General features: G+C 39.2%; 1 protein-coding gene across 3 annotated transcripts in view; it reads left to right on the forward strand.

Annotated features, from left to right (window-relative positions):
• MOB2 (MOB kinase activator 2) overlaps positions 1-25,777 on the forward strand; it is a 108,965-nt gene that overhangs the window by 52,699 nt on the left and 30,489 nt on the right. Inside the window, exon 1 of one of the 3 annotated variants that reach the window (XM_023928946.2) lies at positions 1,467-1,964. The exons of 1 other annotated variant lie outside the window; for it this stretch is intronic. In XM_023928946.2, coding sequence (XP_023784714.1) covers positions 1,927-1,964 — 38 coding nt within the window. In that variant the 5' untranslated portion in view covers positions 1,467-1,926. Of the gene's footprint in view, positions 1-1,466; positions 1,965-25,581; positions 25,677-25,777 lie in introns of those variants that run through there. One more of the 3 variants, XM_023928942.2, reaches the window with a different exon arrangement.

Here is a 25,777-nt window from a genome sequence, read left to right on the forward strand (position 1 = left end):
TGGACCTACTTGGAGTCCTGGCCACTCTGTCTTATTTTGAGGAGGAAATTTTAAAGCATGCTCTAGTCTGGTTTGACTTGAGCTAGTTTGTGTCATGGTTACACAGCATGATAATTTTTTTTTTCTACCAGCTAGAACTGGGAGCAAATCATAAAAAGGTAGGGATGAGAGACATCTATGGAAGTCACCTAGTTGGTTGCCAGCTCTGGAGCAAGATCATCTCAAAGGCCTGCAATAATGTAGACTCTGTAATCTATTCTTGTACTTAAAACCCAAATAAAACACACACATACCAAGCAAAATAATCCTAACCTGGTGTGTTTCTTGCTTAATTCAAATGCCTTTGTGATGGGCAGAGCAGGAAGAACATTTTGTATTTTCTCTTTACGTTCTTGGAAGGTGTTGTCTTGTTTTTCTTCCTCAGTTTTTGCATCTGTAAGACAGATAATCTTCTTGATGGTCTCTGGGCTCCAGCTAATTCTACATCTGCCTTCAACTAGGGTGACATGGGTCAAGGGCAGTGCTTCAGATTAGGCACATAGATGCTGAGAATTTCTATCCTACAGATGCAGCATGTTTGTACAGCTCAGTCTCATTGCCTTTTATCAACAGGAACACATTGATTTCTTCAGCCTGTAATTCAGTGTAACTCTTTTTTCTCTCAACATTTGTGATCTATAGTCCCTATATAGATATTCTTGATTATACCTAACTGTATAATCTGAGGCATCTACAAAGAAATAATTCTTTTTTTTTAGGCTTGTTTTCTATAACTGTTAAACTAACTAAAATAAAAATGCAGCTTGACAAGCATACTGTCTTCATTTGAGCTACTTAAATAAGAATAATGTTTTACTTGGGCTCTATGGGATTGATTGCTTCTGGTGTTTCAGGTAGTGAATATTTAATCTTTATATTTGTCTAGTGTGCAGTTTTCCCATTATCCTAAAGCGGTTTTCACATGGGCCACAAGTGATGGTCACTTCAACATCTGTTGCTAAAAATATTTTTTGTGTGATTTATTACTTAAGTGGGTGTTGATCTGCTCACAGACAGTAAATGATCAACAACTACCTGAAGCGATTTTTGCATTGTGGGGTAGAATCACCAGACGTTAATCTGTGCAGCTGTTTGGTTCACAGCTACCAGGGAATGGCAGGGTGAACAGAAAGGGCAGGAAGACAGCCTCATCAGAGACAGTGCAATCCTGTGATTTATGCAGGGCAGCTTGCCCAGCACTGGACTGCTAGAGGATATTTTTCCCTGCAGCATTCGAGCGTGACTTTAGATCTGTCTGTTTTTAACCTGCTACAAGGAAAATAAGCCTTTTAACCACTAATCGTATGTCCCTTTCCACATGTGTAATTTCTAGCTTGATACTGGGGGAGGGAAAAAAAAAAAGCCAAAACAAAAAAGGCCGAGTATTTGTTATCTAGGGCTTCTTGTTTAGTTGCCTTGTGCTCTGAGGGTAGTGCTTGAGTAATAGCTGCAGCAGGGCTGGTGAGCAGGAGGGAGTGGATCTGAAGCTGCTTTCAGGCTATTCAGAAGAGCAGCTCACTAATAAAATACAGCTTTCTACAAAATTTATTCTTGCACGTGCAGAGAGAGCTTTAGGTATTTTATAAAGAAGTCCTCTGAATTTTTGCTGCTTTTCCTTAGTGGGCTTTAAGATTTCGTGAGAGGTGCATTGGGGAGACTTTTACACCTCCAGACTGGGGTTTGGCTGCAGGCAGTTTCCTCTGGGCTTCCTGCGCAGTGGCTCTGCTGGTGGTTTCGCATTGTTCCCCACTGATGACTCAGAGAAACAGGAAAGAGATCCCCTGGTGAACAAAAAGCGCAACCACCAAACAGGTGCCTGTATTCTGGTGCTGCAGAGGACAAACCACCTCATTTTGGACTTTTTCCCTAAGATTCTTATCTGCAAGTATGAGACTCAGGAGGAATGGGTCATACACGCTGAACGGGTAAGAAAGAGCCTGCATCCTCTTTTGAAATTTCATCATTAAAACCACGTGAAAACAGAAGCCTTTATTTTCCTTTCTAGTGACGGGGTACATGAAATAATGGCCATGTCTTTTGTCTCAAAAATAATAGAGGATCACAACATAGGAAATGTGCAGCTTATTTAGCTTGTTTTCTTCTGCATCTTGTTAGGTTTTCTTTTATAGTGTGTGCATTCCATGAGGGCAGGTTAGAGTTGTCCGTATGTTAAAATGAGATGGATCTGCTCAGTAAAGCCGTGAAACATTAGGAACTCTGTGATTCCCAAAGACATGCCTGTGGTAATTTTTCTAAGTATTTTCCAGCTTTTGATACAAAAAAGAGCTAAACTCATTAAATGTGACATTCCCCAACACAGAATACAAATTACTTTAAATTTTGCCAGTCTGAAAAATTAAAGTTTTTACTACTTGAAACTACTACTCTGAGTTACTTTGCTAGCTTTGTGGTTTTAAAAATACTGATTTTATTTCTCTCTGATTGCTGTTACATCTTCTCAGTAACAGATAATATACCATAACGAGAAAAATGATAATGAACTAAATATCCCTTGTTCAAGGAATTTTATAAAAATTGAAAATAGAGAATTTTCAGGTGGATTTTTTTTTTTTTTTAATAATTGCTTTTGATTTTTACTAAAGCAGTTTCTTTTGTGCCTTCATACAATGTAAGTTTTATTTCTGAGCACAGCTTAGCTGGTCTGAAGAGGACTTGTAGTTCCACTCGCAGTGGTAATTGTTTACCTGCAGCTGGCAGGTGACTTGACAAATGAGGGAAGGTGTTAGTCTTGGAGTGTCATTTAGCTTTATTTAGCTGCCTTTACCCCTCTGTAATGAGTAAGTGCTGCAGCTGCCTTAGTGCTAGCTCCTGAAAAGCCCAGATGTGTTTCGGATGTGCTTCAGAGTGCAGCTGTGCAGACTAACCCCACACTGCCTCGTGGCTTTAAACTCATGGTCCATGCTGCAGCTGAGTGGAAATCACTACACAGGAGAGGCAGATCCCAGCCCAGATGGGTTGGGAATACTTTGTCAGTGCTGTTCAGCTGGGCTGCACTGGTTTTTGCCTGCACTGGTTTGCCCAATGCTGCTTAGAAGGATCATTGACAAGATATGTTTATATTTGATTTTTAAATATTCTAAAATTTGATTTGGATTAGGTTTTCTTAATGTCAAAGTAGATGGGTGTTAACATCTTCCTGTCACATCCTTAACATTTTTTTGACTGTAATAAAAGTGCCATTATCTGACTGCATACAAGATCAAACATGATTGAAAGTTACTATCTTAGTGTTTGGTTTTAAGCTGTAGATGAATTTGTCCCTCAGTGGGATTGGGTTTGTAGTAGAGAGAGGCTAAGAATATATTCTCATTAATTTGGCTTTTTTGCAGAGGTTTGTGACCTTTGAGATAATATCTTAGAGAGTCAATTAAAAAATGATTCTGAAAAGCAAAAGATAATGGATATTGCTTATGTTAAAGGAATTATTTTAGACTTTAGTTACAAGAAGAACAATATTAATTGTTTTGAGTTTTATTTAAAATGAATGCATGGTATAGAACTTCAGGGAAAATCTACTGTGCAAGATCGCCCTGTGCATCTGTTCTGCCTTGTTCTAACTTGTGAGGTGATGCATAATCATTTTAAGGAATTTCACTTATTGTGGCCCAGTGTGTACCTGGCATTACATTTTACAGCTAGCATTTAACTGGAAGTGTTGTATTACAGTGAGTAAAACCAGTGGCACCCAAATGCTTGCATGAAAAAGAAGCTTCAGCTGTGAGTTTGTGGGAGACTTCTATATTATCTGATTCTAACATGCTGATCTGCTTTACTTTATTAAACAACAGATGCTGAGGAGTTGATTTATCTAATTAAAGAAATTCCTTTTATGTTTATCTCTTGCCTAGATGGTTTAATAATGCAAGGTAATGGAAAAAGAGCTTCAAGTATGTTTTCCTGTTTAGCCTAAACTTTTGCCATGTCAGCAGAAAAGCTTGTTTTGATCTTCAAGGGTTTTTGTTTGGGACAGCGTGTTCCACTTGTCAGGTGGAGAGTCACCCTGTTGTGCAGGTCACTTGAGGAGAGGGGAGCTCATTGGGGTGGAGTGTTGTAGGCCAGATAGTTACTGTGGGAGTGCTCTTTACAGTGAAGTGCATGAAAACTTTATTATTAAAAAAAACAAACAAAAAAAACCCCAAACAAACAAAAACCAACCCAAAAACCAACCAACCCAAAATCCCACAAGCCAACCGAAAAAATCAACAAAAAGCAAAAAAAAACCAAACCCCAAAACAAACATGAAAAAAAGAGAGTTGTAAACAAGGATGTGTAGCAAAAGTCATTGTGATAATAAGTTTTTTTCATTGGGTAAGATTTGGTCAGGTTCTGATTGCAGTTGTAAACTCATAAAGGGAGAGAGAGCTTGCAAGGGGAGCAAAGTTACTTGAAGATCTTTTCCAGCCTAATACCAGCAAAAAGCTTCCCCTGCCTTGCTTTTCTGCTCTTCCATCACACCCCACTTGACACTAGTGTAAGGACTGTACAAACATAAATGGGAAACACAACTAAAACTCAGTTTCACTTAGAAACAGTGATTTATAGGTATTCTTTGAGCAGGTCTCACTGGACATGGGCATGTTTGATCTTGCTTGTTGAAGTGGGTAATGGTTAGGCTTGTGGAGACAGAGGGATCAGGTGCTGAGATTCAGCAGAGGACACTGAATCAGAAGACCCACTTTATCTTGCTGAGACAAAGGTAGAAATTTTACCTGCCAGCATCTCTTTGACTGTGTTGTTGTCAGCTTTGCCGTTGTGTGCTATCCTGCTCTATGCTGATTATATTTCTTTGCATTGCAAAGCTTCTTTTTATAAATGATCTCTTGTGAAGGTCATCTTAGCTTGGGAGATATTCCTTTATTCGCTTGGTGCTGAAAAATGCACTGGCACTGTAATCATTGCAGTATCATTTTTTTTTCTCTTTGCAATTGCTATTTCTTCTTTTGTCTTCTCTTGTCCCTTTACCATTTGGAATTAGTGATACTCAGTATAAGTCTTTGCAGGCTGTTAGGGTGTCAAGTAACAAATATTGTTTACTACACATCTGTTTCCTCTTTTTCTCCTCTCTAATGATTTGAGTTTAAGGAAGGGTATAAATCTAAGCAAGCATTTCACAAGATATGACCTCAACACAGCTTGAACTTTGGTCATGTGATGTACACTTCCTGTATCTCTTAGATCACAATGTACACGGCTGTGCATTCCTATAATCCTCATAGTGGTGCAGACCTTTTGGTGTCCCTGCACAATGGCCATGCCCTGTGCAGGAAGGCTTTGCTGCAGTGGTAAGTAGATTGTCACAACATACAAGCCAACACCTCTGTTGGACAGCTGGCAACCTGCTGACTTCCCTCCCAACAGCATAGGGAATGCTGACCAACAGTATTCTAGTATTACCTAGACCATTACTATACTTACAATAGTATTCCTACAAGGTAAAAATTGCTGGCTTTCAGAATCATCAGCCTCACTGGGCTTTCTGACGACCCTGGCCAGAGAGCCACATGATGATTCTCTTCTGCTTGTCATGGTAATTTTGGCAAAGCCAAGTGGCCACATTTGGTCTGAAAGTTCCTGTTCAGAAGCTTGCCAGCTGTGTGAAGACGGCTGTTAAAACTGAGCAATAATCTCTGCAACTGCACAGTGGCCACCCCAGACCTCTGGTGATAGAACTGGAAGGCATGTGCAGGAGATTATTTGCTGAAACACGTGTGTAACATAATTTAAAACATTTTGATGTTAATTTAATAATTTTTATCTTCTCATCATTGCCCTACCTGACTCTACACTGCTGAATAACTGCTGTGTGGCATGTTTTCCTGGGACGTTAAGTGCCAAAAGAACATAGCTAGATCATAGCATTAAGAAATCTAGTGGGGGTTAAAGCTTTGAAAATGCACTATTTGTAGTTTAGTACCTCAGTGCCTGTGCAGCTGGGGAGCACTTGCTCAATTGTCTCAAAAAGTTTGTGTTTAGCTTGTGACGTTGTTGCATCGGTGTTTCACCTGATAGTTCAAATACTTTGACATCTTCTCCTCAGCGCTGCCTTGGGCCCTTGTGAAAAATGTTCTTTGAGTTCCACTCTGCATGGAAGGGATTTTTTGGTGGGTGTGGTGGTTTTTTGTTTGTTTGGGTTTTTTTTCTTTTTTTTCCTGTGTTCATCTTGGGTCTGTGTGTAAATGAAGGTGATTATATATTATCACAGTCAGACCAAACCACAGTCTTGAAACAAATATCAAGTTGGATGGGGACAAAATACTTTGGAATATCTTAATGATTAATGGATGCTCACTGACTGATAAAAAATATTGTTGGCCCCAAGATGTTTCCTCTTCTCCAAGTCACTGCTTTAAACTAATGATTTTTGATTTTTGAGCCAAGCACTGAAACTGAAAAAGAATTTGTTTTTCTTGTGTGCTTCCGTCTTGTACTGATGTAAAGCAAGCCAAGGAGAGAAAGTAAACTCTCATGTTTGTTTTGCCCAAAAAAGTAGAAATCGGAAAGAATATAGTAAGTCTGCTTCAGAAGGCCTTTTTATTAAGTCTCATTACAACTGCAGGAAAAATATCTTTGAAGATTGTGACAAACAGCTCATGAAAGCCCATTGAAATAGCTCGTCTGGCAGACTGAGGTAGTATGAACACCCAAATATCTTATCTGAGGAGAAGCAGCTGTTTGAACTGCTTTACAGTCCTCCCAAATTACCACATTTTCTGTGATGAAAAAAGAGGAAATCTAAGGGTAGCAGTACAAACTGTTATCCTTGGAAAGCACAGGACAAATTTATTAGATTAGGGCCAAAAATGTAGATTATCCACTCCAGGGTTTTTTGATTTGGAATCCATTTTTGGAGAGTAGTCTTTAGAATGCTTTATGATGTCAGAAAATGCAAGACAATGTACAAAATGCCAGCATGCCTGACTAGAGGTATCTTAGTACTTTCATGGTCAGCTGTAGCCCTCTCCTCATTTGTAACTTAGTTACAGGTTTACTCCTACTCTTTCTGAAGCTTACAGTGATCTTCATTCCCGTGCCTCAGTTACAAAGTGAGACGGCTTCTCATATGTCATTAAAATGCCCTTATTTTGCTCCTTTTTAGAGGAGGGTTGCTGCAGTGCTTGCAGGAATTGTGTTTCAGTAGTGTTTGGATATAGACAACTGCAGCAGTTCTGACTGCTGGGTGTGTACAGAGGGAGAGCAGCCCCTGAGGACAAGCAAAATGTGGCAAATACTCTCATGCTATAAACAGCAGAAGCTTCCTTTATAAAATATTTTGCTCAAGTCTCACTCCACTCCCCTGCAGCCCATGTTTACCAGTACTGCACAGTGACAGAGCCAAATGATGGGGACAGGATTCTGGTCTCACACCATTTCCCACACCTAGAAAGGGTTTCTGACTGTTTCTGGCCACTGCTGCCCCACTGTGCTGTGAAGGCTCATTCCTGCAGGTTCTGGCCCCTATGCTCTGCCTGAGGGAGGCCCCATTGGTTTTACTGTTGGCTCTACTACAGGAACAGTATGGAGAAGTTATGGAGCCATCAAAAGCTGAAGAAAGAGGGTGATGATGAATGCAAGCGTCCTGAAAGCAAACGGCAGGACTGACAGTAGTCTCCCTGTCACCCTGTGGTGCCAGTACTTACCATTTGTAGCAAGTCCACGACATTTTTACATTATTTATGCATCCTGGACACTCCTGCTACTGTCTGTCTTACTCTGTATTTGCTAAGTTCTAAATACAGTGCAAAATACCAAGCCACTTCTAGAATTGTAATTCTGGATCTTTGAGTAAATCTTCACCTTCAGGAATGGTGTTTGTTTTATAGAGGTTTGAGAGTATTTGTTGATTTGTTGTTTTTTTTCCCTTTAACTATTTAAACTATTCAGGCTGAATGATTGTAGAAAGTAGTTTGTAGAAAGTTGGGGGTTGTTCAGTCTGGAGAAGAGAAGGTTGTGTGGAGAACTTACAGCAGCTTCCCAGTATATGAAGGGAGCCTACAGGGAAGCAGGAGAAGGATTCTTTGAGGAACTGTAGTGACAGGACAAGGAGTAAGGGGCTCAAACTGAAAGAGGGGAAATTCTCTACTGTGAGGGTGGTGAGGCACTGGAACAGATTATGGGGAGCTTGTGGAGGTACCATACCTGCAAGTGTTCAAGGCCAGATTGGATGGGGCTCTCAGCAACCTGGTCTAGTGGAAGGTTCTCTGCCCACTGTAGTGGGGTTGGAACTGCATGACCTTTAAGGTCCCTTCCAACCCAAACCATTCTGTGATTCTATTGCACTTTATATTCAGCCTAGCTGTGCACATAGAATTTGTCCTACAACACAAGATTTATGATCTCACATGTGTTTTCTTTGGGATTTTTTTGCATGCATGAGCATTCAAAAGTATTAAGTATTCAGCATTTTTATATTCACTAACAATATATGTGTAAAGGCTTAAGCTTCAAGCCTTATATGGGGAAAGTATTATAAATGTAATGTTTCTAAATAAAAGATATCATTAGAACTTGCACTGTGAGTCATTGTTATATTAATAGTGTTATTTCCAAATATGGATTTGGAACTGGGCCTTTTCCATGGTGAATGCTGCAGATGACTTACAGAAAATAAGTATTTATATTAAATATAAAATTTTTTTTGGGGGGGAACCTCTTTGTCAGCCCATTATACAGATCACTGGGGCATATAGTGTAAAATAGTTTTACAATGTAATACTGAAACTATGCTAGTTAATACTTAAGTATCATATTAGAAAAGTCTTTTTTTGTTTTGTTTTTTTTTTAATATGAAAAAGTGATTAAGACTCAGGCTGTGGCACAGAAGTATTCTCATTTTGATAGATACTCTTAAAACTGGCCTGATCAGTTTGTCTCCCAACTTTTGGAATTATTTAAATCAAAGAACAATCTATAGGAATAAATGTTCATTCTCATAGGTTATCTACATGCAGTTAGCAGCAACTCTTCATGGATATTTTATTAGTCTCTACAAGAAGCAAAGATTTAATTCAGAACTCCAGAATATGCTATTGCATGTCTTGTGTGTGTGTATTCTTTTCTCCCTCTATTTTTTCTTTCTTTTTTTTTTTTAATTCCCCCATAGTATATGTGCTTACTTAATGGGAGCATCTCACCTCTTGATATAAAACAATGTTGTGACACAAATTCAAAAGAGCTGTTATCCTTTGTCTTATACAGAATCTCAGGTGGTAGGAAGTGCTCATTTTAGGATTTGAGTATTACAAAGATGTTCCATTAACGATTTGGGGCCAGAACAGAGAAGAACAAAGCACTTCAGATGCCTAATTTTTAAATTTTTTTTGGCACTTTCTCTGCTACCTCCTCTCTCCATACAAGTAAATTGCTTTCTGGAGTACGTGCTGTGGTCAGGGTTTATAATGAAAGTTGTATATATGCAGGGTAAGAAGTGTCCACTAAAACTAATCATATAATTTACCTGTTTTACACCAGAACTACTAACAGCCAAACTTCTAGTTCATTAATAACAACTAGGGGCAGTAAATTAGCTATCAGCTTTTATACCAGTTACTGTGAATTGCAGATAAAGAAGCTTGATATGCAATGGACAGTTTATTTGTGCTTCTTCCCCCTAAGGTGCTCTGAGGACTAGAGGTTTTTAATGGGTTGTTGCTGTGAAAGGATACTGAATAATTGTATTAAATGTAGCCATTCAAAAAGCATTTTTCAGTGAATTCAGGCTTTCTATTAAAAGAGCATGGGAGCATGCTTTCTTCCCATGCCCACTGTCAAATCATACCTATAATAATGATGATGTAAATTGAAGTTTCTTTCCTTGGAGCTGTCTTGGGGGGACTCTTGAATATGGCCCCCTTTAAAGCTAAGGAAGAAAAAGCAACACCAAGACCTGTTAATAATTTTTTCTCCAATTCCCAGATCTGCGTCTTGCCAACAGTGCAGCATACACCATCACTTTGTTCAGTGCTGCCAGCTTAGCTAAAAGAAAATGGAATTCTTAACTTCTCCTATGTGGGAGAGAACAACAGTGATGGCAAGGGGTGCTAAGGATTAGGAACCTGATGCATTGGGGTAAGAGGCTCCTGCTGAATGGGAGGGAGCTGCAGCAGCACTACTGCTGACTGTGCCTGTTGGGTTTATTGGCTTGGGTGCTTTATTTCACAGCAGTCATGCAGCTACATTACTCAAAGGTGTTGAACACATTATTTTTCAAGACAAGTGTTTGCCATCCCAGTCAGTTTTAATTATGGGTGTATTCAAGATACAGTAACAAGGCATTTTCTGCAGGTCATTTAATCATTTTTTCATTATAATTTGATTTCAAAGAGCTTGTGAGAGGATTTTTGTAATGAGTGACGGCTCACAGAACACTGAAGAGGTATTATTACACTGACTACATATTTAAATATTTTTATGGGGTTAAGTGCTGAGTTTTGTAATATGCTCAAGACACTGCATTTAGGATTACTAAAAAAAAATCTTTTTTTGGTAAGCTCTAAAAGGCTGTTTAGTCTGACCTTGACAAACACAAGTTTAGGTACCTGTGTAGGAACTGAAAGAAACCAGGTTTTTTGCAGGTTCATTTAACTTTTTTACTAAAATAATTTTAATTTCTCAGTAGTTGGACTACAACTTTTGAAGAAAGAGAGGTAGATTTCCTTGCAGATTAGCACTCTGAGCAATACTGAGCAATCTGGATTTTAGGTGCTTCCTGTGAAGGTGAATAACATCTCAAACTTAGTATGTGATGCAATCAAGTTATTTTAGGACTTTTTTCTTGGGTAATTCATAACAAGTGGTGTCAAACCAACATCCTGGTGGGTTTTTTTCCAGTGGAGAACTTTTTCTGTTCATACTAATTCTTTTTCTGTTACTAATTTTTAATATGTGTTTCTGATGCACATGTGATCAACAATATCCATCTTTTCAAACACACTGATGAATTAACAAGTGACCTTCCTAGAAAACCCACACACATTTCTGTCCTAATGATTTTTTTCCCCTGCCCCAAGCTAAAGACAATATTACAACTGATTTATGGTTTCTGAAGTGGAGGTGTAGAACTTTCCTGTGCTCTGGGGAGCTGTATTCTCCACTTGAAACAGCATAGTTTATAAAACATGGATAAAAATGTCTAGCCACTTTATAAGGCTCATAAGAATGAATTAACTTGTACAGTTATTGGAAAAGACATACTTACATTCATTGCATTTATGTAAAGTAAATAAAGTCTGTGCAAAGGTCTCACCACCTGAAAACTCAGGTAAAAATAACTCATTTTTATGTTTATGGGCAAGTCTGCATGAAATATAAATACATGTGAAAACAGCAGCACCAGGGTGAGTAAACATTAGTAAGCCCAGCCATCCTGTTGCTTACCTTACAATAATTACTGGTCTGCATTTGAAGAACGAATCTTAATGTTGCCAAACTCCACCTTTTTCCTGCCCAGTCTGTATGTGGGAGATTCTTTATAAGAATCTGTTTCCTGTTTCCCAGACAAGGGAGGGGAAGAATGTGTTTTCTCCCTGTTCTGAAAAACAAAAGCCAGGCAGTGAGTGCGTGCCCACGGCAGCTGCCAGCCAAGCAAGAGCCCATGGACAGCTGCAGCCTCCCGAGAGACCCTTGGCTCAGCCCTGGTCAAACAGCCCCTTCTTCCATGCCCATCTCATCAGGATTTACTTGCACAGTTGTAGCAGACAGCAACCAGCCAAGAGGTGACAGAAAGAGCTAGATATGTGGTTTTTATTAGGCCACTTTGACCCAATCTTTGAAATGCAGAAAAATTGTCATTATTTCCCCCCTTTTCTTGCAGGTTCTTTTGCCAATCCCCTGTTTTCAGTTTTATGGATTAGTTTTTGGCACAGGCTATTAAGCTTTGAAGAGGGAGTTTTACAAGGAACAGTGGCAGAGTAGGAATATGTGCTTAAGCCACATAAAAAGTAACTGTAGCCATCTGCGACTGCAATCCTACTAATTTTCTAAGGACGGTAAAAACGCACAGGATAGCAACAGAATTATTCTTCTTTTGACTTGGAGGGGTATCTGTAGGTGTGGCAGCTGTTTCTCCAAAACCAAGTCAATTAGTTTAGATTTTAACAGCTATACCAATTCTGTCCCATATTCTGTGCACAAGAGTAGCTTCAGCCTTTTCCCACCTTAGATTTTTAACATTATTCCTATTTCAGCATTCCAATTTAAAATAGTACAAATTGAGGTGGCTGTGTTTTCAAGTCAAATCCACTGCTACAGTTTACAAAAATAAATTTTATTATTATGGAGGTGATTTCAACCAACTTAGAGTTCACATCTCTTCTTGATGCTCTCCTTCTAAGTAAAAAAAAACCACATAATTTTGCTCTCTGTTGGAGAACTGTGCAGTCAATAACCCAGTATGTGATCAATAGATAGAGTCACAGTGGTCAGGTACAGGGCAAATAGTAGTGTGTCACTGTGTACTAGAAAAGTCCTATGAATAAGGTCTCCTAAAAATGATTCAAGAAAAGCAAGGGTTTGGGTTTTAAGGGAATGTGGTTGTGGAATTATCAGTTTCTGTTTTGCTCTGGAAAGGAGTTACGTTGTGTTTAAGTTTGCTCTGGCCATCAGCACATATACTGACCATAGGAGTTCTGAAGAATGTTTGGTGGGAGGGAGAATGTCTCTTACTGTGTTGGAGAAATTTACTGGACTGAATAAATAAGTTGAGCTTTTTATATTCTACATGTATTGAAAAATCTGTATAGAGTAATAAGTTTCCAACTTTGCTACCACGGCACTCAATAAAAAGGGAATAAAAAGTATGCATTTCCAGTAATGTATGCACAGAATAGTTTATCAATAGTAAATCTCATAGTAAATCTGATATGTACTTATTCTGCTATATCATTCTGCTCTATAGCATGAATAAGTATGATAATGATGAGGCAGTTTGTGCTACAAACTATGTTGCAATACAGGTTAAATATTTTTATTGTCATGTTCTTGAAAACAAATTGTAATTTGTCTGCTCCCCTGTAAGTACACACTGGGATATGGCAATGCAATTTCAAAATAGACACCTCTCTGAGGATTAAAAAGATACTTACAAAATGTTTCAAACCATGCTTCATCTCATACATAGGAATGTAATTCCCTAGTTGTCCCAAATACATACTTCAAGCTTCCTACACATTTCAGGTTTCAGACAATGCTCAGACTTGACTTTCGTTGGTTTTTACTGCTTAGAATGATCTTTCAAAGGGTGGTCAGAAAACTGCAGGACTGTGAGGAGATTATTGGGTTTTGGTAATCTTCAACCATGGTGAGCCACAACCACTGTTTTCTAACAGTTCTCTGATACATGAGTGTGCACCTCTCCTTAAGTCCCAGTCTTCTATTTCTCCAAGTGTTTTCCTGTGTTCTTGAGCACTTCTGACTTGCTCCAACACCAGTATTTAACACCATGTCCTGGCAGCCTGGGTCAGTGGGACAAGTAGCTAAGTGTGATATTGCTCTTGTATGATTTTATCACTCTCATTTAGGGGAACTGATCCAGGTGCCCCGTTGGGTTCTTTGCAAGAATGTCACTCAATTTCACCCCTAGGCCTGAAAGCATGAGAATGTGAATCAGGTTTTGTTTCCTCAGTGTCCATTCGGACAGTTTCTGAACAGCACTGCGACTTCTGGATTATTTAATATTTGTATGTGTACAGAGCAGATGTTTGTTGCCTTCATGGAAATGCAAGGCTGTTTGTGAAGGGTGACACAAGTAGAACAAATGCCAAGCTGCTGAGCTATTTCTCACTGCCAGTCTGTTTCTCTTAAGCAACAATCTGCTAATGGAAGTTGCACAAAAGCACATGTCTACAGTAAGGAGGAAAATCTGGCTTCCTTTGTTGCATGGTGAGAGAGCACAGCCTTTCAGTTTTTGCTAGAAACTGATTGTCTGGAATTAGAAATGAGGCAGTAAATGAAGCCCCGGAGAGGGTAAACTGCAGCTTTCACTTTTAGCAGAGGTGTAACATGATGAAGTTGGGAAATGTGTGCAAGTTCTGACTTGCATAAATCTTGGGTTTCTCATCAGTCAAGTACCTCAATGGTCTTGAGTATATGGAATATGGAGTATGTTTATGGGGAGGGTGAGGGTGGGTCATGATTTCCAGCAAGTTCAGGTATGGTTGGTTATCTTTCCTGAGTTCTATATGTTAAAGTAGCATTTTTTTTAAGTGAAATGAAGGACAGTATTGAAGGAATCAGGGGGCACAACTTACTTTGGGTTCCCTCACTGCTGCTCTCTGATTATGTTCCTTGTAAGGGATGGGACAAGGCATTTTCCCTGAGTAGAAGAAAGGAAGAATAAGGAAAGCAGTGGAGACAGTGGGCAGTAAAGTGGAACTGAGTGGATTTCCACACTAATGGTCACATTAGCAGATGATAAGACACAACTCATTCAAGTTTTAGGCTGTATCATGTTCTCAGCTCCTTCTACATTATCCCTTGGGTTAGATAATTTGGCTCAAATCAGTAACTGCTCAAGGGTATTCAAGGATTATAGTGGAAGCAACACAATGATAATTTTATGTTTATTATATGGAAGGAGGATATAACATTTTTGATGTGCGCTCTCTGTTTCTTACAACCTAATTTTGAATGACCATGCTGTAGCTTCCATCCCTGTGGTAGTGGGTGAGAAAGGGGGGAAAAAAGGGATTACAAGAAAAACAACCTTTTTTTTTTGCTTCCTTCAGGTTTTTAATCAAAGGTAGCATAACCCATGTGGGATGAAATTATTCTAATTGTTACTAACCTGATTAAATATTTATAAAACAAGAGTTATATTTATAGCTCTTCTCTCTGGATAATGTAAATGAATTGATGATTTAATAGCTTTTTCTTTCCTTGATGAAATAATGAGAAGTAGCATTCTTTCTGTTGACTTAGGATGGAAATATTCTCTGAACTTCTAAAAGTTAGAAACTCAAAACATTTCAAACTTGCAACAAGTTACTTAACTTTTTTGGGGAATGGAGATCCAGATGAAATTTTGTGTACTTGTTCATTCCTATTAAGATTTTAGGAGAGCTCCAGATCTTTTGAGCAGTTACACTTGCACTGTTTTGAGTAGGCACTTTGATACCTTCATTCAAATTAGAAAGGTGGAAAAGACCTGCAGTATTTAAGGACTGGGAAAAAAAGTTTTATAATAATGAGGCATAAGGAGATTTTTTTGTTAATTACTCAGAAGGTCAAGGGGTGAATATAATATCTAACTAATGAAGTTTGAAGAAAGCTGTAACAGAGAAAGGATGGCAATCATAATTGGAAATATGGATGTTGAGGAGGTTTTAAATATTCAGAGGATGCGTGGCTTAACAATGGATGTGATCAGCCATTGAAACAAATTACTGAAAAATAACTGATTTTTCTTCTTTGTCAAATACACAAATTGAAACCTTTTTGGGAGGTGTGCTTTAAGCTAATGAAGCTTAGGGTTCACTACAGGGGTAACTAGATGGAAGGCAGACAAGAACTGAAGGCTGGTTCTGACCCCAGAACTGCTTTGGTTGCTGTGATGTGCTGGCATAAAGCATACCCGAGCATCCCTGGGTTTGGGAGCTCATTCTGTGGCCTGGACCTAATTACCCCTGCTTCCCCAAAGGCCCCTGGAAAGAACCTCTGGGCGTGGGGCAGCCGCTCTGCCTGGGCTGCAGCAGGTAGGTGGCTGCATCATCCCCTGCACGTGCAGTACCTTCGATTTGTGCAATCCCAGTAAATCAGGCTTTTCAGGGAAGCACTGGGTAGGTTCTGTGGTGTAGGAGCCTGGCATGCCACTGGAGGAAACGCGTGAATCACTGGGTGGAAAAGTTGGGCGTTACCTGTGTAAGTCTTGTCACTGCTCCAAATGTCTTCTGGCGTTGTTGGTTGGGCTATGAAGAAGGTTTTTGAGAGTACACCTGCACTGGAACCAAGTCAAGTGTACTTATTGGCAAAATGTGTTAATTTTACCAGTATAGCTTGTTTTACTTGGACAGCTCAGAGGCATGTGTGAGAGGTGACTTTAAATGTGTGTGCAGAGCACAGGTTTCCTCAGAAGTGCTGTGTCTGCAGTAGCAGCTCTTTGCTAACTTGCTGTATTTGTGTAGGCTAATACCGTCTTCAATCAAAAAAATGTCCATTTTCATTGTGAAGTCATTAGGGATATGTATGTGGTAAAAACCATAGTGGGGACACAGCTTTTGACTTTTACCTACAAGGTTAAAACAGATCAACTCAACCCAAAGAAGGGGCATGCAATGCTGATTATACCTGACAGATATTGTCTCTATAGGAAGTCTTGCACATTTTGTCTTGTCTTTAAAACTACTGTCCCCAAACAAGCCATTATTGGTGAAGACAAAGCAACAGCCATGTGAGGTGAAAGATCAGAGGAGCTGTGCATTACCTGCTTGTTGCTAACAGCTGGATCCATGCGACATCATTCCTTCTCCACCTGGCTGTTTAAAAGATAAAGTTTTATCTGAAGAGGCTTGTTTTCCAAAGGACTGTCTGAATCCTTGGACAGTGAAGCATAGTTACTTGTTCCTTCTCTTTGGTGTGGGAAGTAAATGTCTTCCTTTAACACTGGACCTTCTCTGCCCTTCCCTTTTCCATCAGGCACAGAAAAAGGATCTGATGGGCTGTGGAGAGGCCTGGGGTTACAGGGCAGTGGGTGTCTGTCCCTGCCTGGATTGGCAGCAGGATGTGACTTCTCAGTGGTATTACTCCTGTCTGTTGTATGTTTTGATGTGCATGCACCTTGTGGTGGATATGAATACTGACTTCAGCTAGGTGGATTTTTATCATTTTCTTTATGAATTTCTTCATAGGGGAAGACAAGAAACAAGTTCCCTCATACAAGAATTGCCATACAGTCAGTATAGCTCTGGTTAGGTTCCAAATATGCAAGAATGAAATGCATATGCAAATATTGCATATGCAAACAAAACAAAGTCTAATTTGTAGAATAAAATATTTTACTACATTCAGAAACAGTAGTAGCAATGTTTTGAATGTTGTATCGTTAAACCAAGAAGTATATTGTTTTATGATAAAATAATTATTTTCAGAATTTTCATTTAGTTGACCATTTGTTCTTTGTATAAAAATGGAACATGTATTGGGAAGAAAATAAGGAATTTGTTTTACCTTGTAGAGTTAGAATACCATGCCCTTTTTGTTTTAACACTAAACCTGTAGGGGACCATTTGAGAGCAGAATATATTCTGTATTTTAGCACCTTTTAGACCAAAAAATGAAACACTGAATTCTCACATATCATCAGTCAGATATTTGAATATGGACTCAGCATACTCAGTTAGCTTTTGAGCTGCTAAATTCCTAGCTGTTGTCTCTTCTTTTAATGTGACCTGCTCAGGTGTAGTTACCCTGAACTCTCTGACTCTTTGTCAGAGATATGCCTAGAATTAAAATTATAAAAGGCTGAATCTGTTCAGAGGAATTTTGCATGTTCATATTCCTGGTCAATATATGGAAGAGCTTGTAAAGCTTTGATGTTTTCAATAATCTGCTATGTTTTAGTTTTGCTGCTTCTGGTTAGTATGTGCAATCCTGTTAATACATCCTATTTATGCTTTTGTCAGCTGTGCATACATTAATTTTAACAAAACATCAGGAGAATCTCCTTGACACTTTTCTTCTGTTCAATACACATTTAGAAGTTGATTCTTTTAATGAAGTTTTAAGGATTTTTTTTAAAATCAGCATGCCAGTACAGAAAGTTTAGGCAACTTTGGTAAAGACAAGGGAAGAATAACAGTGAAGAAAGCTGAAGGAGAAAGTTAAATACTGGTTTTATAAAATTAATAAAAATTAAACTACTGAAATGAAAAAAATAGCTGTTGCTTTACTAAAGTAAAAACAATAAAAAGATTGATGGTGCTGCCTAAGTCTGGGTGTGTACATGTTTATGTAATGTGGGAAAAATTTTCTAACATACTAAGAATAGTGGTTAAATGTTTGCCCTCTTGGTAGTATTCTAGTCATGATGCAATTCTCAGCAAAATGCACTATAATTATACAGGGAAGTTGCTATTTGCATAGTAGAACACAGTGTATTTTCCTCAGTTTCAAACAATTTTTAGAGCAGAACATTGAAAGGGAAAGGTTCACTCACTGTGTGTTGGAGCACATTTCCTTGATACACATAATGTTCCTTCCAAGTGTAGAAGCAGCTCAAGATGCAAGATGAATATCTTCTAGTGTTCACTTTCACTTCCCCAGTGAGAAGCCTAGAAAAATGTGAAAATGCTTTAGGTACTTACTGTGTTAGCACTGAATTTAGGTAAAAAAATGAGATATATAGATATATAGATATATAAAATTAATATCTATATATATGTCTATATCCCTTACCTGCCTGTGCATCTTTGCAGTAACTCTGCAGCTTCCATGCATCTTCCAATTCATGAAGCAATTTTCATCAAGCATTTGCAGATGTCTTTGCCATGTTCACAGTAATGGGATTTCTCAGTAGCTAAGTAGGAATTATCATGTTTGACATAATTACCCATTGATCCTGTAGTTTCAGTACATATTGATATTGACAAAATCCTGAAAGCAAGTAGTTTAGGAAAAGTGTGCAAAGCAAGAAATGCAAAGTGTAGATTATAGTAATTTCTTTGGTTTTAGCTGTGGAACTGGGCAAGAGACATATTTGGCAAAGTTCATACAGAATAGTCTTGGTAGACACAGTAGTATCCTTTCCTCAGTTTCTGTCCAATACCTTAAGTGTGACTTTTCTTTTGTCTGAGAGCAGGCAAGGCTAATTTTCTTACTGCATTACTGAAACATGACAAATGGCAATCTTGTCTAACCAGAAAAGCAAAGCTCTTCTGTCAGCCAGTGCTTTTGTTTCCTAGTAAATAAGCATCCATTCAAGAGTTGTAATGGACTATGGGGAAAAAGGTGTAAATGTAGCCATAGAACAAATTTTAGGCAAACTGGAGATTTTAAGCAAGACAGCATCAGAAAAGCCTCTAATACAGCAGTGTATAGCAGTTTGGAAGGCAATTCTTTTATAAGTAGACCCTTTCATGACCTCTGTACGCTTCCAGGAGGTTTTTTTTTTTAAAAAACAGCTTTCAAATATTCTGAGCCTAAAATGAAAACTTGTGATGGTTTGAGATAATTCAAGCACTACTTCTGTTTTGTATTATCTTTGGATAAAGAAGTGATATTTTCCATGAATTTTCCTCTTTTGGGTGTTTCTTTTTTTTTTTTTTACTAATGCCATAATTTCCCTCTGTGGCTTAGCTTGCTTTTGAAGAAATGTTAGTTAGAAACAATGAACGTGAAACACCCCAACAATCCTGTGTACACAAGCTTTTTTTATTCTACCAGCTCCTCATTAAACTAGGCCAGTGTGCTTCCAGAATATATTAGTGCAGAGCCTGAAAAAACATGTATGCTAGCCTTAACCTTATATTGTATTCTTTTGCCACTCTTTGTCCAAATCTGCCCAGAATTTGTAGGAGAGGATTGGTCTCAAGACCATATGATCATGTTGGGTTTTGTGAAACGCTGGAAGTTCTATGCCATCAAAGTATTCAAATCAAATGGGTAAATGAATAGCTCTGAAGCTGTTTTTTTTCCTTCAGAAAATCAGAGCATGGAAACTGGCTGTGAAAACTATTTGTGTAAGAAGTTTTAGGAAAACACCAAGCAGGCTACTCATGCTGTGCAGTCCTGTGTGGCCGTAGCTGCGTAAGTATGTATGTCCCTCATGCAGCAGAGCTCTTTTGCAGGCACAGCCAAGACTCTGCTGTGAGGGTGTTGTGGGCTCTTGTGTACAAGATTTTTGATATAGCCAAGTGTCAGGAATTGTCCTATACAACTTCAAGTTTTTTTCCCAGTAAATTTGCAACTCCCTCATTTAACATGCTGAATAAGAATTGTTAATGTTTTCACATGCCTTGAAATACTCAGCAGCATGTGAGGTTTAAGGATTCCTCAAAGGCAAGATCTCCACGTTTTTACTTCCCCAAGTGTTTTGGAATGCAGCAGTGTAATGTGAGCTGTGCCCAAGTCTTGGGAGGTGTGTGTGTGTGTGTGAATCCCAGTGTCCATCTCCAGCGCTCGCTTTCGCACGCACGCTGACCAGACAGGTTTTACTGCCCAGCTGGGAAGGGCCCCTCCTCTGCGCTCAGCTGCCCCAGTGCAAGCACTGCTTGTACTCATGCATTTGCTGAACGCCTGCTGGAAAGTTCTTTACCAGGATAATAAATTCTAACTATCTCAGGTTGTAGGTTAGGAACTTTATGACATTGTTTCCATGGCTAAATCTATGCTGGCCTCCTGTTGCTCTGATCTGTGCTGTGCCTGAGCAGTATTAAGAAATCAAATTAACTTGGATGAAGCACCTCTGTATTGAGTGTGGAATGCAAATGTGCACTGGTCTGGGTGTGAACCAAGTTAATTTTGTGACGTCTGGATTTTGTGGCCCTGCTCTTCAGAAGTCGTAGCTAAGGAGTTATTCTGCAAATGCCAGGAATTACCACAAATACTTTCTCATTACATATTGTAAGCTCTTTGTATTATATTTTGTAATGCAGGCATGCCTGGGGAAAAATCTCATAGAATAAATTTCATGTTGATTTCATTAATTGTTTTTTTCCTTGTACTGTCATCTAAATGTGACATTACCAGATAAAATAATTTACTGTACTGAAATGAAGCCATTCTTAAGTCCAAAAAAGAGGGAAACTTTTATTCCTTTGGTGTCTCTCCATCTGTCTGGGAAAATGCTGCAAGTTCACTCCCAGCATCTCCCCTTTTTCCTTCTGTGCCTTTCCCACCCAAGCATAGATAGTCCTGACCAATAACAGTGCTGCCACAGATACCCTCCTTTCCTGTGCTGATTACACCTTTGACATCTTAGCCTAGAGTTTTGAGCCAATTTGCAATTAGGATTTCATTTTCTATGCCATATTTACCCAAGTCTGTAGAAACAGTAGTTGTGTTGTAAAATTTACAGGGAGAGTTCTGTATATTTGTAGCAAGTAGTTCTGAATATGTTAAACAATCCCTGGGGAGAACTTCTTAGCCAAGTTTTAGAAGTTATACCTCTTTATATGAAGCTTGAGGTCCAGTGTATTTGGGGGAGGAAAAGAAAAGGAGTCTTTCATTTTAGCTTTTCTGTATCAAATGCATATTGCATATATGCTTCCCTGGAGTGCAGCCTAGCTAAACTTTAAAATTAGGGCAAGAAAAAAAAAAAAGGTAAAATGTGAGATTAAATTGTCACTAGTTTTATCTTTGGGAAGGAGCTAACAGCAGCTGCAATGGTAGAAATTCAGCATCTCAATCCTTATAATGTACCATAAGCACCCGTGCAGCCCCATCAGCAGGTACTCTGCTTAATAAGGCTTCTTCCTTTGACTTGGTGAGATGCATGTGTTGAAAGACATCTTTGGGCAGTCAAAATGATAAATGGATTAGCTTCACTGGCACACCTTCAGTTATTTGTGTTTCCTTCTCACTTTTTTCTCCACAGAAAGGAAAAAAAGGGATTTCACCCTTGCTGAGAGATGTTACGCATCACTCCAGCCCCAGTGTTACCTGAAGCTATTACTAGGCTTCTGCTGAGCACACTTTGTCTCCATGGAAGACAGTTTATGAGGATGATGGATTCGAGCTCTTTATTTGCAAATATTTTCCAGTTTGTTGTTCCTGTATATAGTAGTGCCAAGTAAATTGTTTTGCAAATTGGAATGAGGGAAACCCTCTGCCTCCTGAGGCTGTGCCATAGTGGTGTTTTGCTCCACTGGAATGAACTCTGTTGGAAAGGTTCTGTAGAGGGACTGCTTCATCCTCACTGAAACAGGGTGCTATAGGATGGTGTACAAAAACTTGGTACATAAAGCAAAGAACCTTTGTGGGGGAAGCTTTAAGCAGAATGAAGTAACATTAGAACTTGCATAGGATTCAGAATAACAATAAGAGAAATTATTTTTATAAATAGTGGTACATTTTCAGGATTTCTACAAACTGATGTCTGAATCTGATGTTTCGCTCCAGCTCCATGGCAATTCTTTGACTTGGAATGTATTTGCCACATACTTGCCTGAACAGCTGCAGTGGAAACAAATGTCCTTTCAGTGTGTGTTTTCAGAGGGCTTCTGTCATTTTAGGTGGGCTGACTCAGGAGGACTGGCTGAAATGCAGGTGATAAAAATGAATTCTGTTTTCTATTTCAAATTACCTCTTCATGTAGAGTCTGAGTGTGATTATCCCATCCTTTATTAATAGTGCTCAGGTATTAGTTCAGTGCTGGTACAGTTGAGTATCTCTTGATGAGCTGCTTTTATTGCTGCTTCCTTCAACACATTCATGTTCTTCATTTCTCATCCATACACACTTGTTGAACTTGACATTTGGGATTTTAGAACAATAGATGCACCTACACACTTGTCAGAAATACGATACCTTTAAGATCACGATTTCTCTGTTTGATACTTTCAGCAGCACTCTTTCCTTTTCCTTTGCTCTTTATTTTTTTTTTTTTAGTAAGTAAAGTGGTATTTGATGAACACTTGGTTCTTCTCATTTTGTGCATCCTTTCCAAAAACCCTTAATATAATTTTTTTTTTGAGTTCCCAGTGGAGCTTTACTGATTTTTTTGAGCTAATTTGCTTTTCTTGCTGCAGATTATTTTCTCATGTTATGGATGAAGTGAGAATATTGTGTACCATTTATTTGCTCTCTGCCCGTTGTAGAAAAAAACACCCCACAGTATTGATGAAGCCAAAGATGATTGCAGGATAGACACTGACTTGTCATTGTTTTCAGAGTTTTCAGTAAAGCAGCAAATGTAGGCACCTTGTCACTTACAAATGTGCTGCTTTTAAGCTCAGTCTTTGTGCACAAACTTTTTGCACTGTGTGTGGCCACTTTGATAAGGCTTGTATCACAACACTCTGTGTGGCCAGGAAGACCTATTGCTCCTGCTATTGTCTCAAGAGTGGAGATGAACACATACCTTTAAAATAAATTTCCCCCTTCTCTCTGACCATTCCAGACTGCTTTTTGAGACGGAGACAACTTGTTTTCAGGCTGTCTTCTGTCCCAAATCCATGCCTGTAGTGTTGATACTGAGCAGAGCTGCTTGTGCCATCTGCTGCTGTGTGAGAATGACAAAATGGAGAGCAAATGTAATCTCAGTATAAATACAGCTTAGAGGCAAGCTAAAGGATAAAATGTTCTCATTGCTGATTTTCAATGGTTCCAGACACCTGGGAGTACCCTTCAAGGTAACTGGAAGGGGTACTTGGCTAGGTGGTATCAGGGCACACTAAAGACAAACAAAAGGGCTCATGAGCTTGCAAAATTGAAATGTTATATGTCAGGCAGGGACACACAATAAACTTAAGCTTAATTTAAAACAGGACTTTATAGTCTGACGTTACAAGGCTTCATTTCTGTGCATATAAATGCTGAATTGTACCTTTCTTTTTTTTTTTTTTTTCTGCCTTGACGTTGTTTGTTTGTCTGGGTCGAATACAACTTGCTTTCTTTGCCAACATCCAAGTACCAGTATACATCCCTGTGGTGGCTGCTTTACATGTACTTTTTATGGAACGGTAAAAGGGGCAAATAAGTATATAATGGTTAAGTGCTGCTTATAACAGCATTATAAATACAAAGCATTATTCATAACATTTATAAATATCATTCCTTAGCTTGGTAGTTGGGATCACTGTAGAAAGCTTTCCATCAGTGTGCTGCTAGCACATGTAGTGTGCTACATGTGTAAGTGAGGAGAAATGGGGCTCCCTTCTTCCCAGCGCCCCCCTCTTCCCTGCTGTGCCCTTCCTCTGTGCCTTTGGTCATGTCACTGTTTTGCTGATACGTCTGTAGATCCAATGCCAGTGGTAAAGCTGTTTTGTAGGTCCATTCACAGGTATTTCTGTTAACCTTTAGTGATGATTTCAATACACAACACTGCCTGTCTGGTGGGGAGGGCACATGCTAGAAGCAGTTCACCGGTGCCGAAGCACAATTGGGCTAAGATCAGATGCAACAGTTGTTATGTGCAGAGGATGTGGAGGAAGCAAGTGAAAGAGAGGCTTCTGATGAATGTAAATAGGCAGGATTTCAGATGGTTGTAGACACACCCTTAAGGAAGTGTAGATATGCATCCTTCAGAATATGCATAGGTGGAGATCAGAGCAGCAGCTGTGTTCAAATAAACACTCATTGTAGATTGAGTACTCTTCTTTCTGTATGAAGCAGCTCAAAAATAAACCCATTTGTGTCTGCACCGTGTGTTCTAAATCTTGTCAAAGCTGTAAGAATCTGTATTGCACATGTGGTTTAAATTATTTATGTTGGTGACATAAATAAAGTGTGTGTGCCTAAGTTGTGCTTCCTATAATGACGTGATTTTTATTATCTTGAAGCATTTAAAATTAACTTAGCGATGCTTGGATTTTCCCACAACTTGCATAAAATCTGTATTACAGGTAAACCGTAGCATGTAGTTGATCCAAACAGAGGATACTGCTTGAATAGAGGAAAAGTGATAGGTGGGGAAAGGCTGGAAAGAGTGCCATGGAGACCTATGGCTGAGGAAAGGAAAATGCTGGGTTGATGTGGAAGCTAGCAGAAGAGAGAAATAGGCCATTTATTTGCATCAAAGTAAAAAGTGACCAGGTTTGAAAGTTGTTTCAATCAATATTTTGGTTTTACCAGAAGAGGATCAGTTCCTAACCTGCGTAAAACCACTGTACCTCCGTGTCTGAAGAGCGACTGTTTTGCATTCGGAGTCATGGAGAGGCTAACTTTCCTAATGCAACTGTAATACCACAGAGCTGTATTTATTTTGGTTTTACCCCTGGATTCTTTCTTTAATTTACTTTGGATAGACAGACTTTTATTAAAACTTAAGCTGCTTTATATCACAGGTTTGTTGTTTTTAAGGGGGTTCTTTAACAAGCTAAATTCTCTCTGGGCAGATTGCACTGGTGGACGAAGCGAGGGCAGCTGCCTTTTTGGCAGGTGCCCTTCTTCCATTTGCCAGGATTCTTGTTTTGCAATGTTACTGTCACAAGTTGCTCATACATGAGGAAAGGGTTGACAGAGCATTAGATTTTTCACAGGTATGAAGCACCAGGATTCACTGTGGAAAACTGAGCTGTGTTCAGCTGCAGGCTTACTGTGTGCTATCAGTGAAGTCATTACAACTCCATCTTAAGTGGATTGCTTGTACAGTGGGAATCAAAATACCTCCTGCTTCACAAGGTGAGGAGGCCTAACTTGGGCATGCAACTAAAAGTGCATAGCTGACAAACACCCCTGCCTGGGTAGATGCTTTGGGACTGAGCAGCAACACATTTTTCCTTCAGGTTGCATTGTGGGGCTGTGGTTTCTTGGGGTTGTGCCAACAGCAGCCACATTCCCGCCTACTTTGACCAGGTGATGCCAGGTTGGTGGCAGCAGCAGCAGCAGCAATGTCACTGTGCTAAGCTGAATTCAACAAGCCTATTTGTCTTCTGTTCACAGGGGAAGATGCCTGTTCAGTACACAAACTGGAACAAACTGTACCCTGAATGGAGAATTGGCCCTTCTGATTGCAGCCAGTCTTGCAGGTGTACATAAAGTGGCAAACCCACTGTTTTTGCTGAGATGTCATGGGCCAGGCTTTGGTGTGTCAGAATAAGAAACGTCCTCAAGACTTTCTGTTCTAGGT

This window comes from Cyanistes caeruleus, chromosome 6 (genome assembly GCF_971803275.1).
Source record: "Cyanistes caeruleus chromosome 6, bCyaCae1.hap1.1, whole genome shotgun sequence".
In the NCBI taxonomy this organism is placed as follows: Eukaryota; Metazoa; Chordata; class Aves; order Passeriformes; family Paridae; genus Cyanistes; species Cyanistes caeruleus.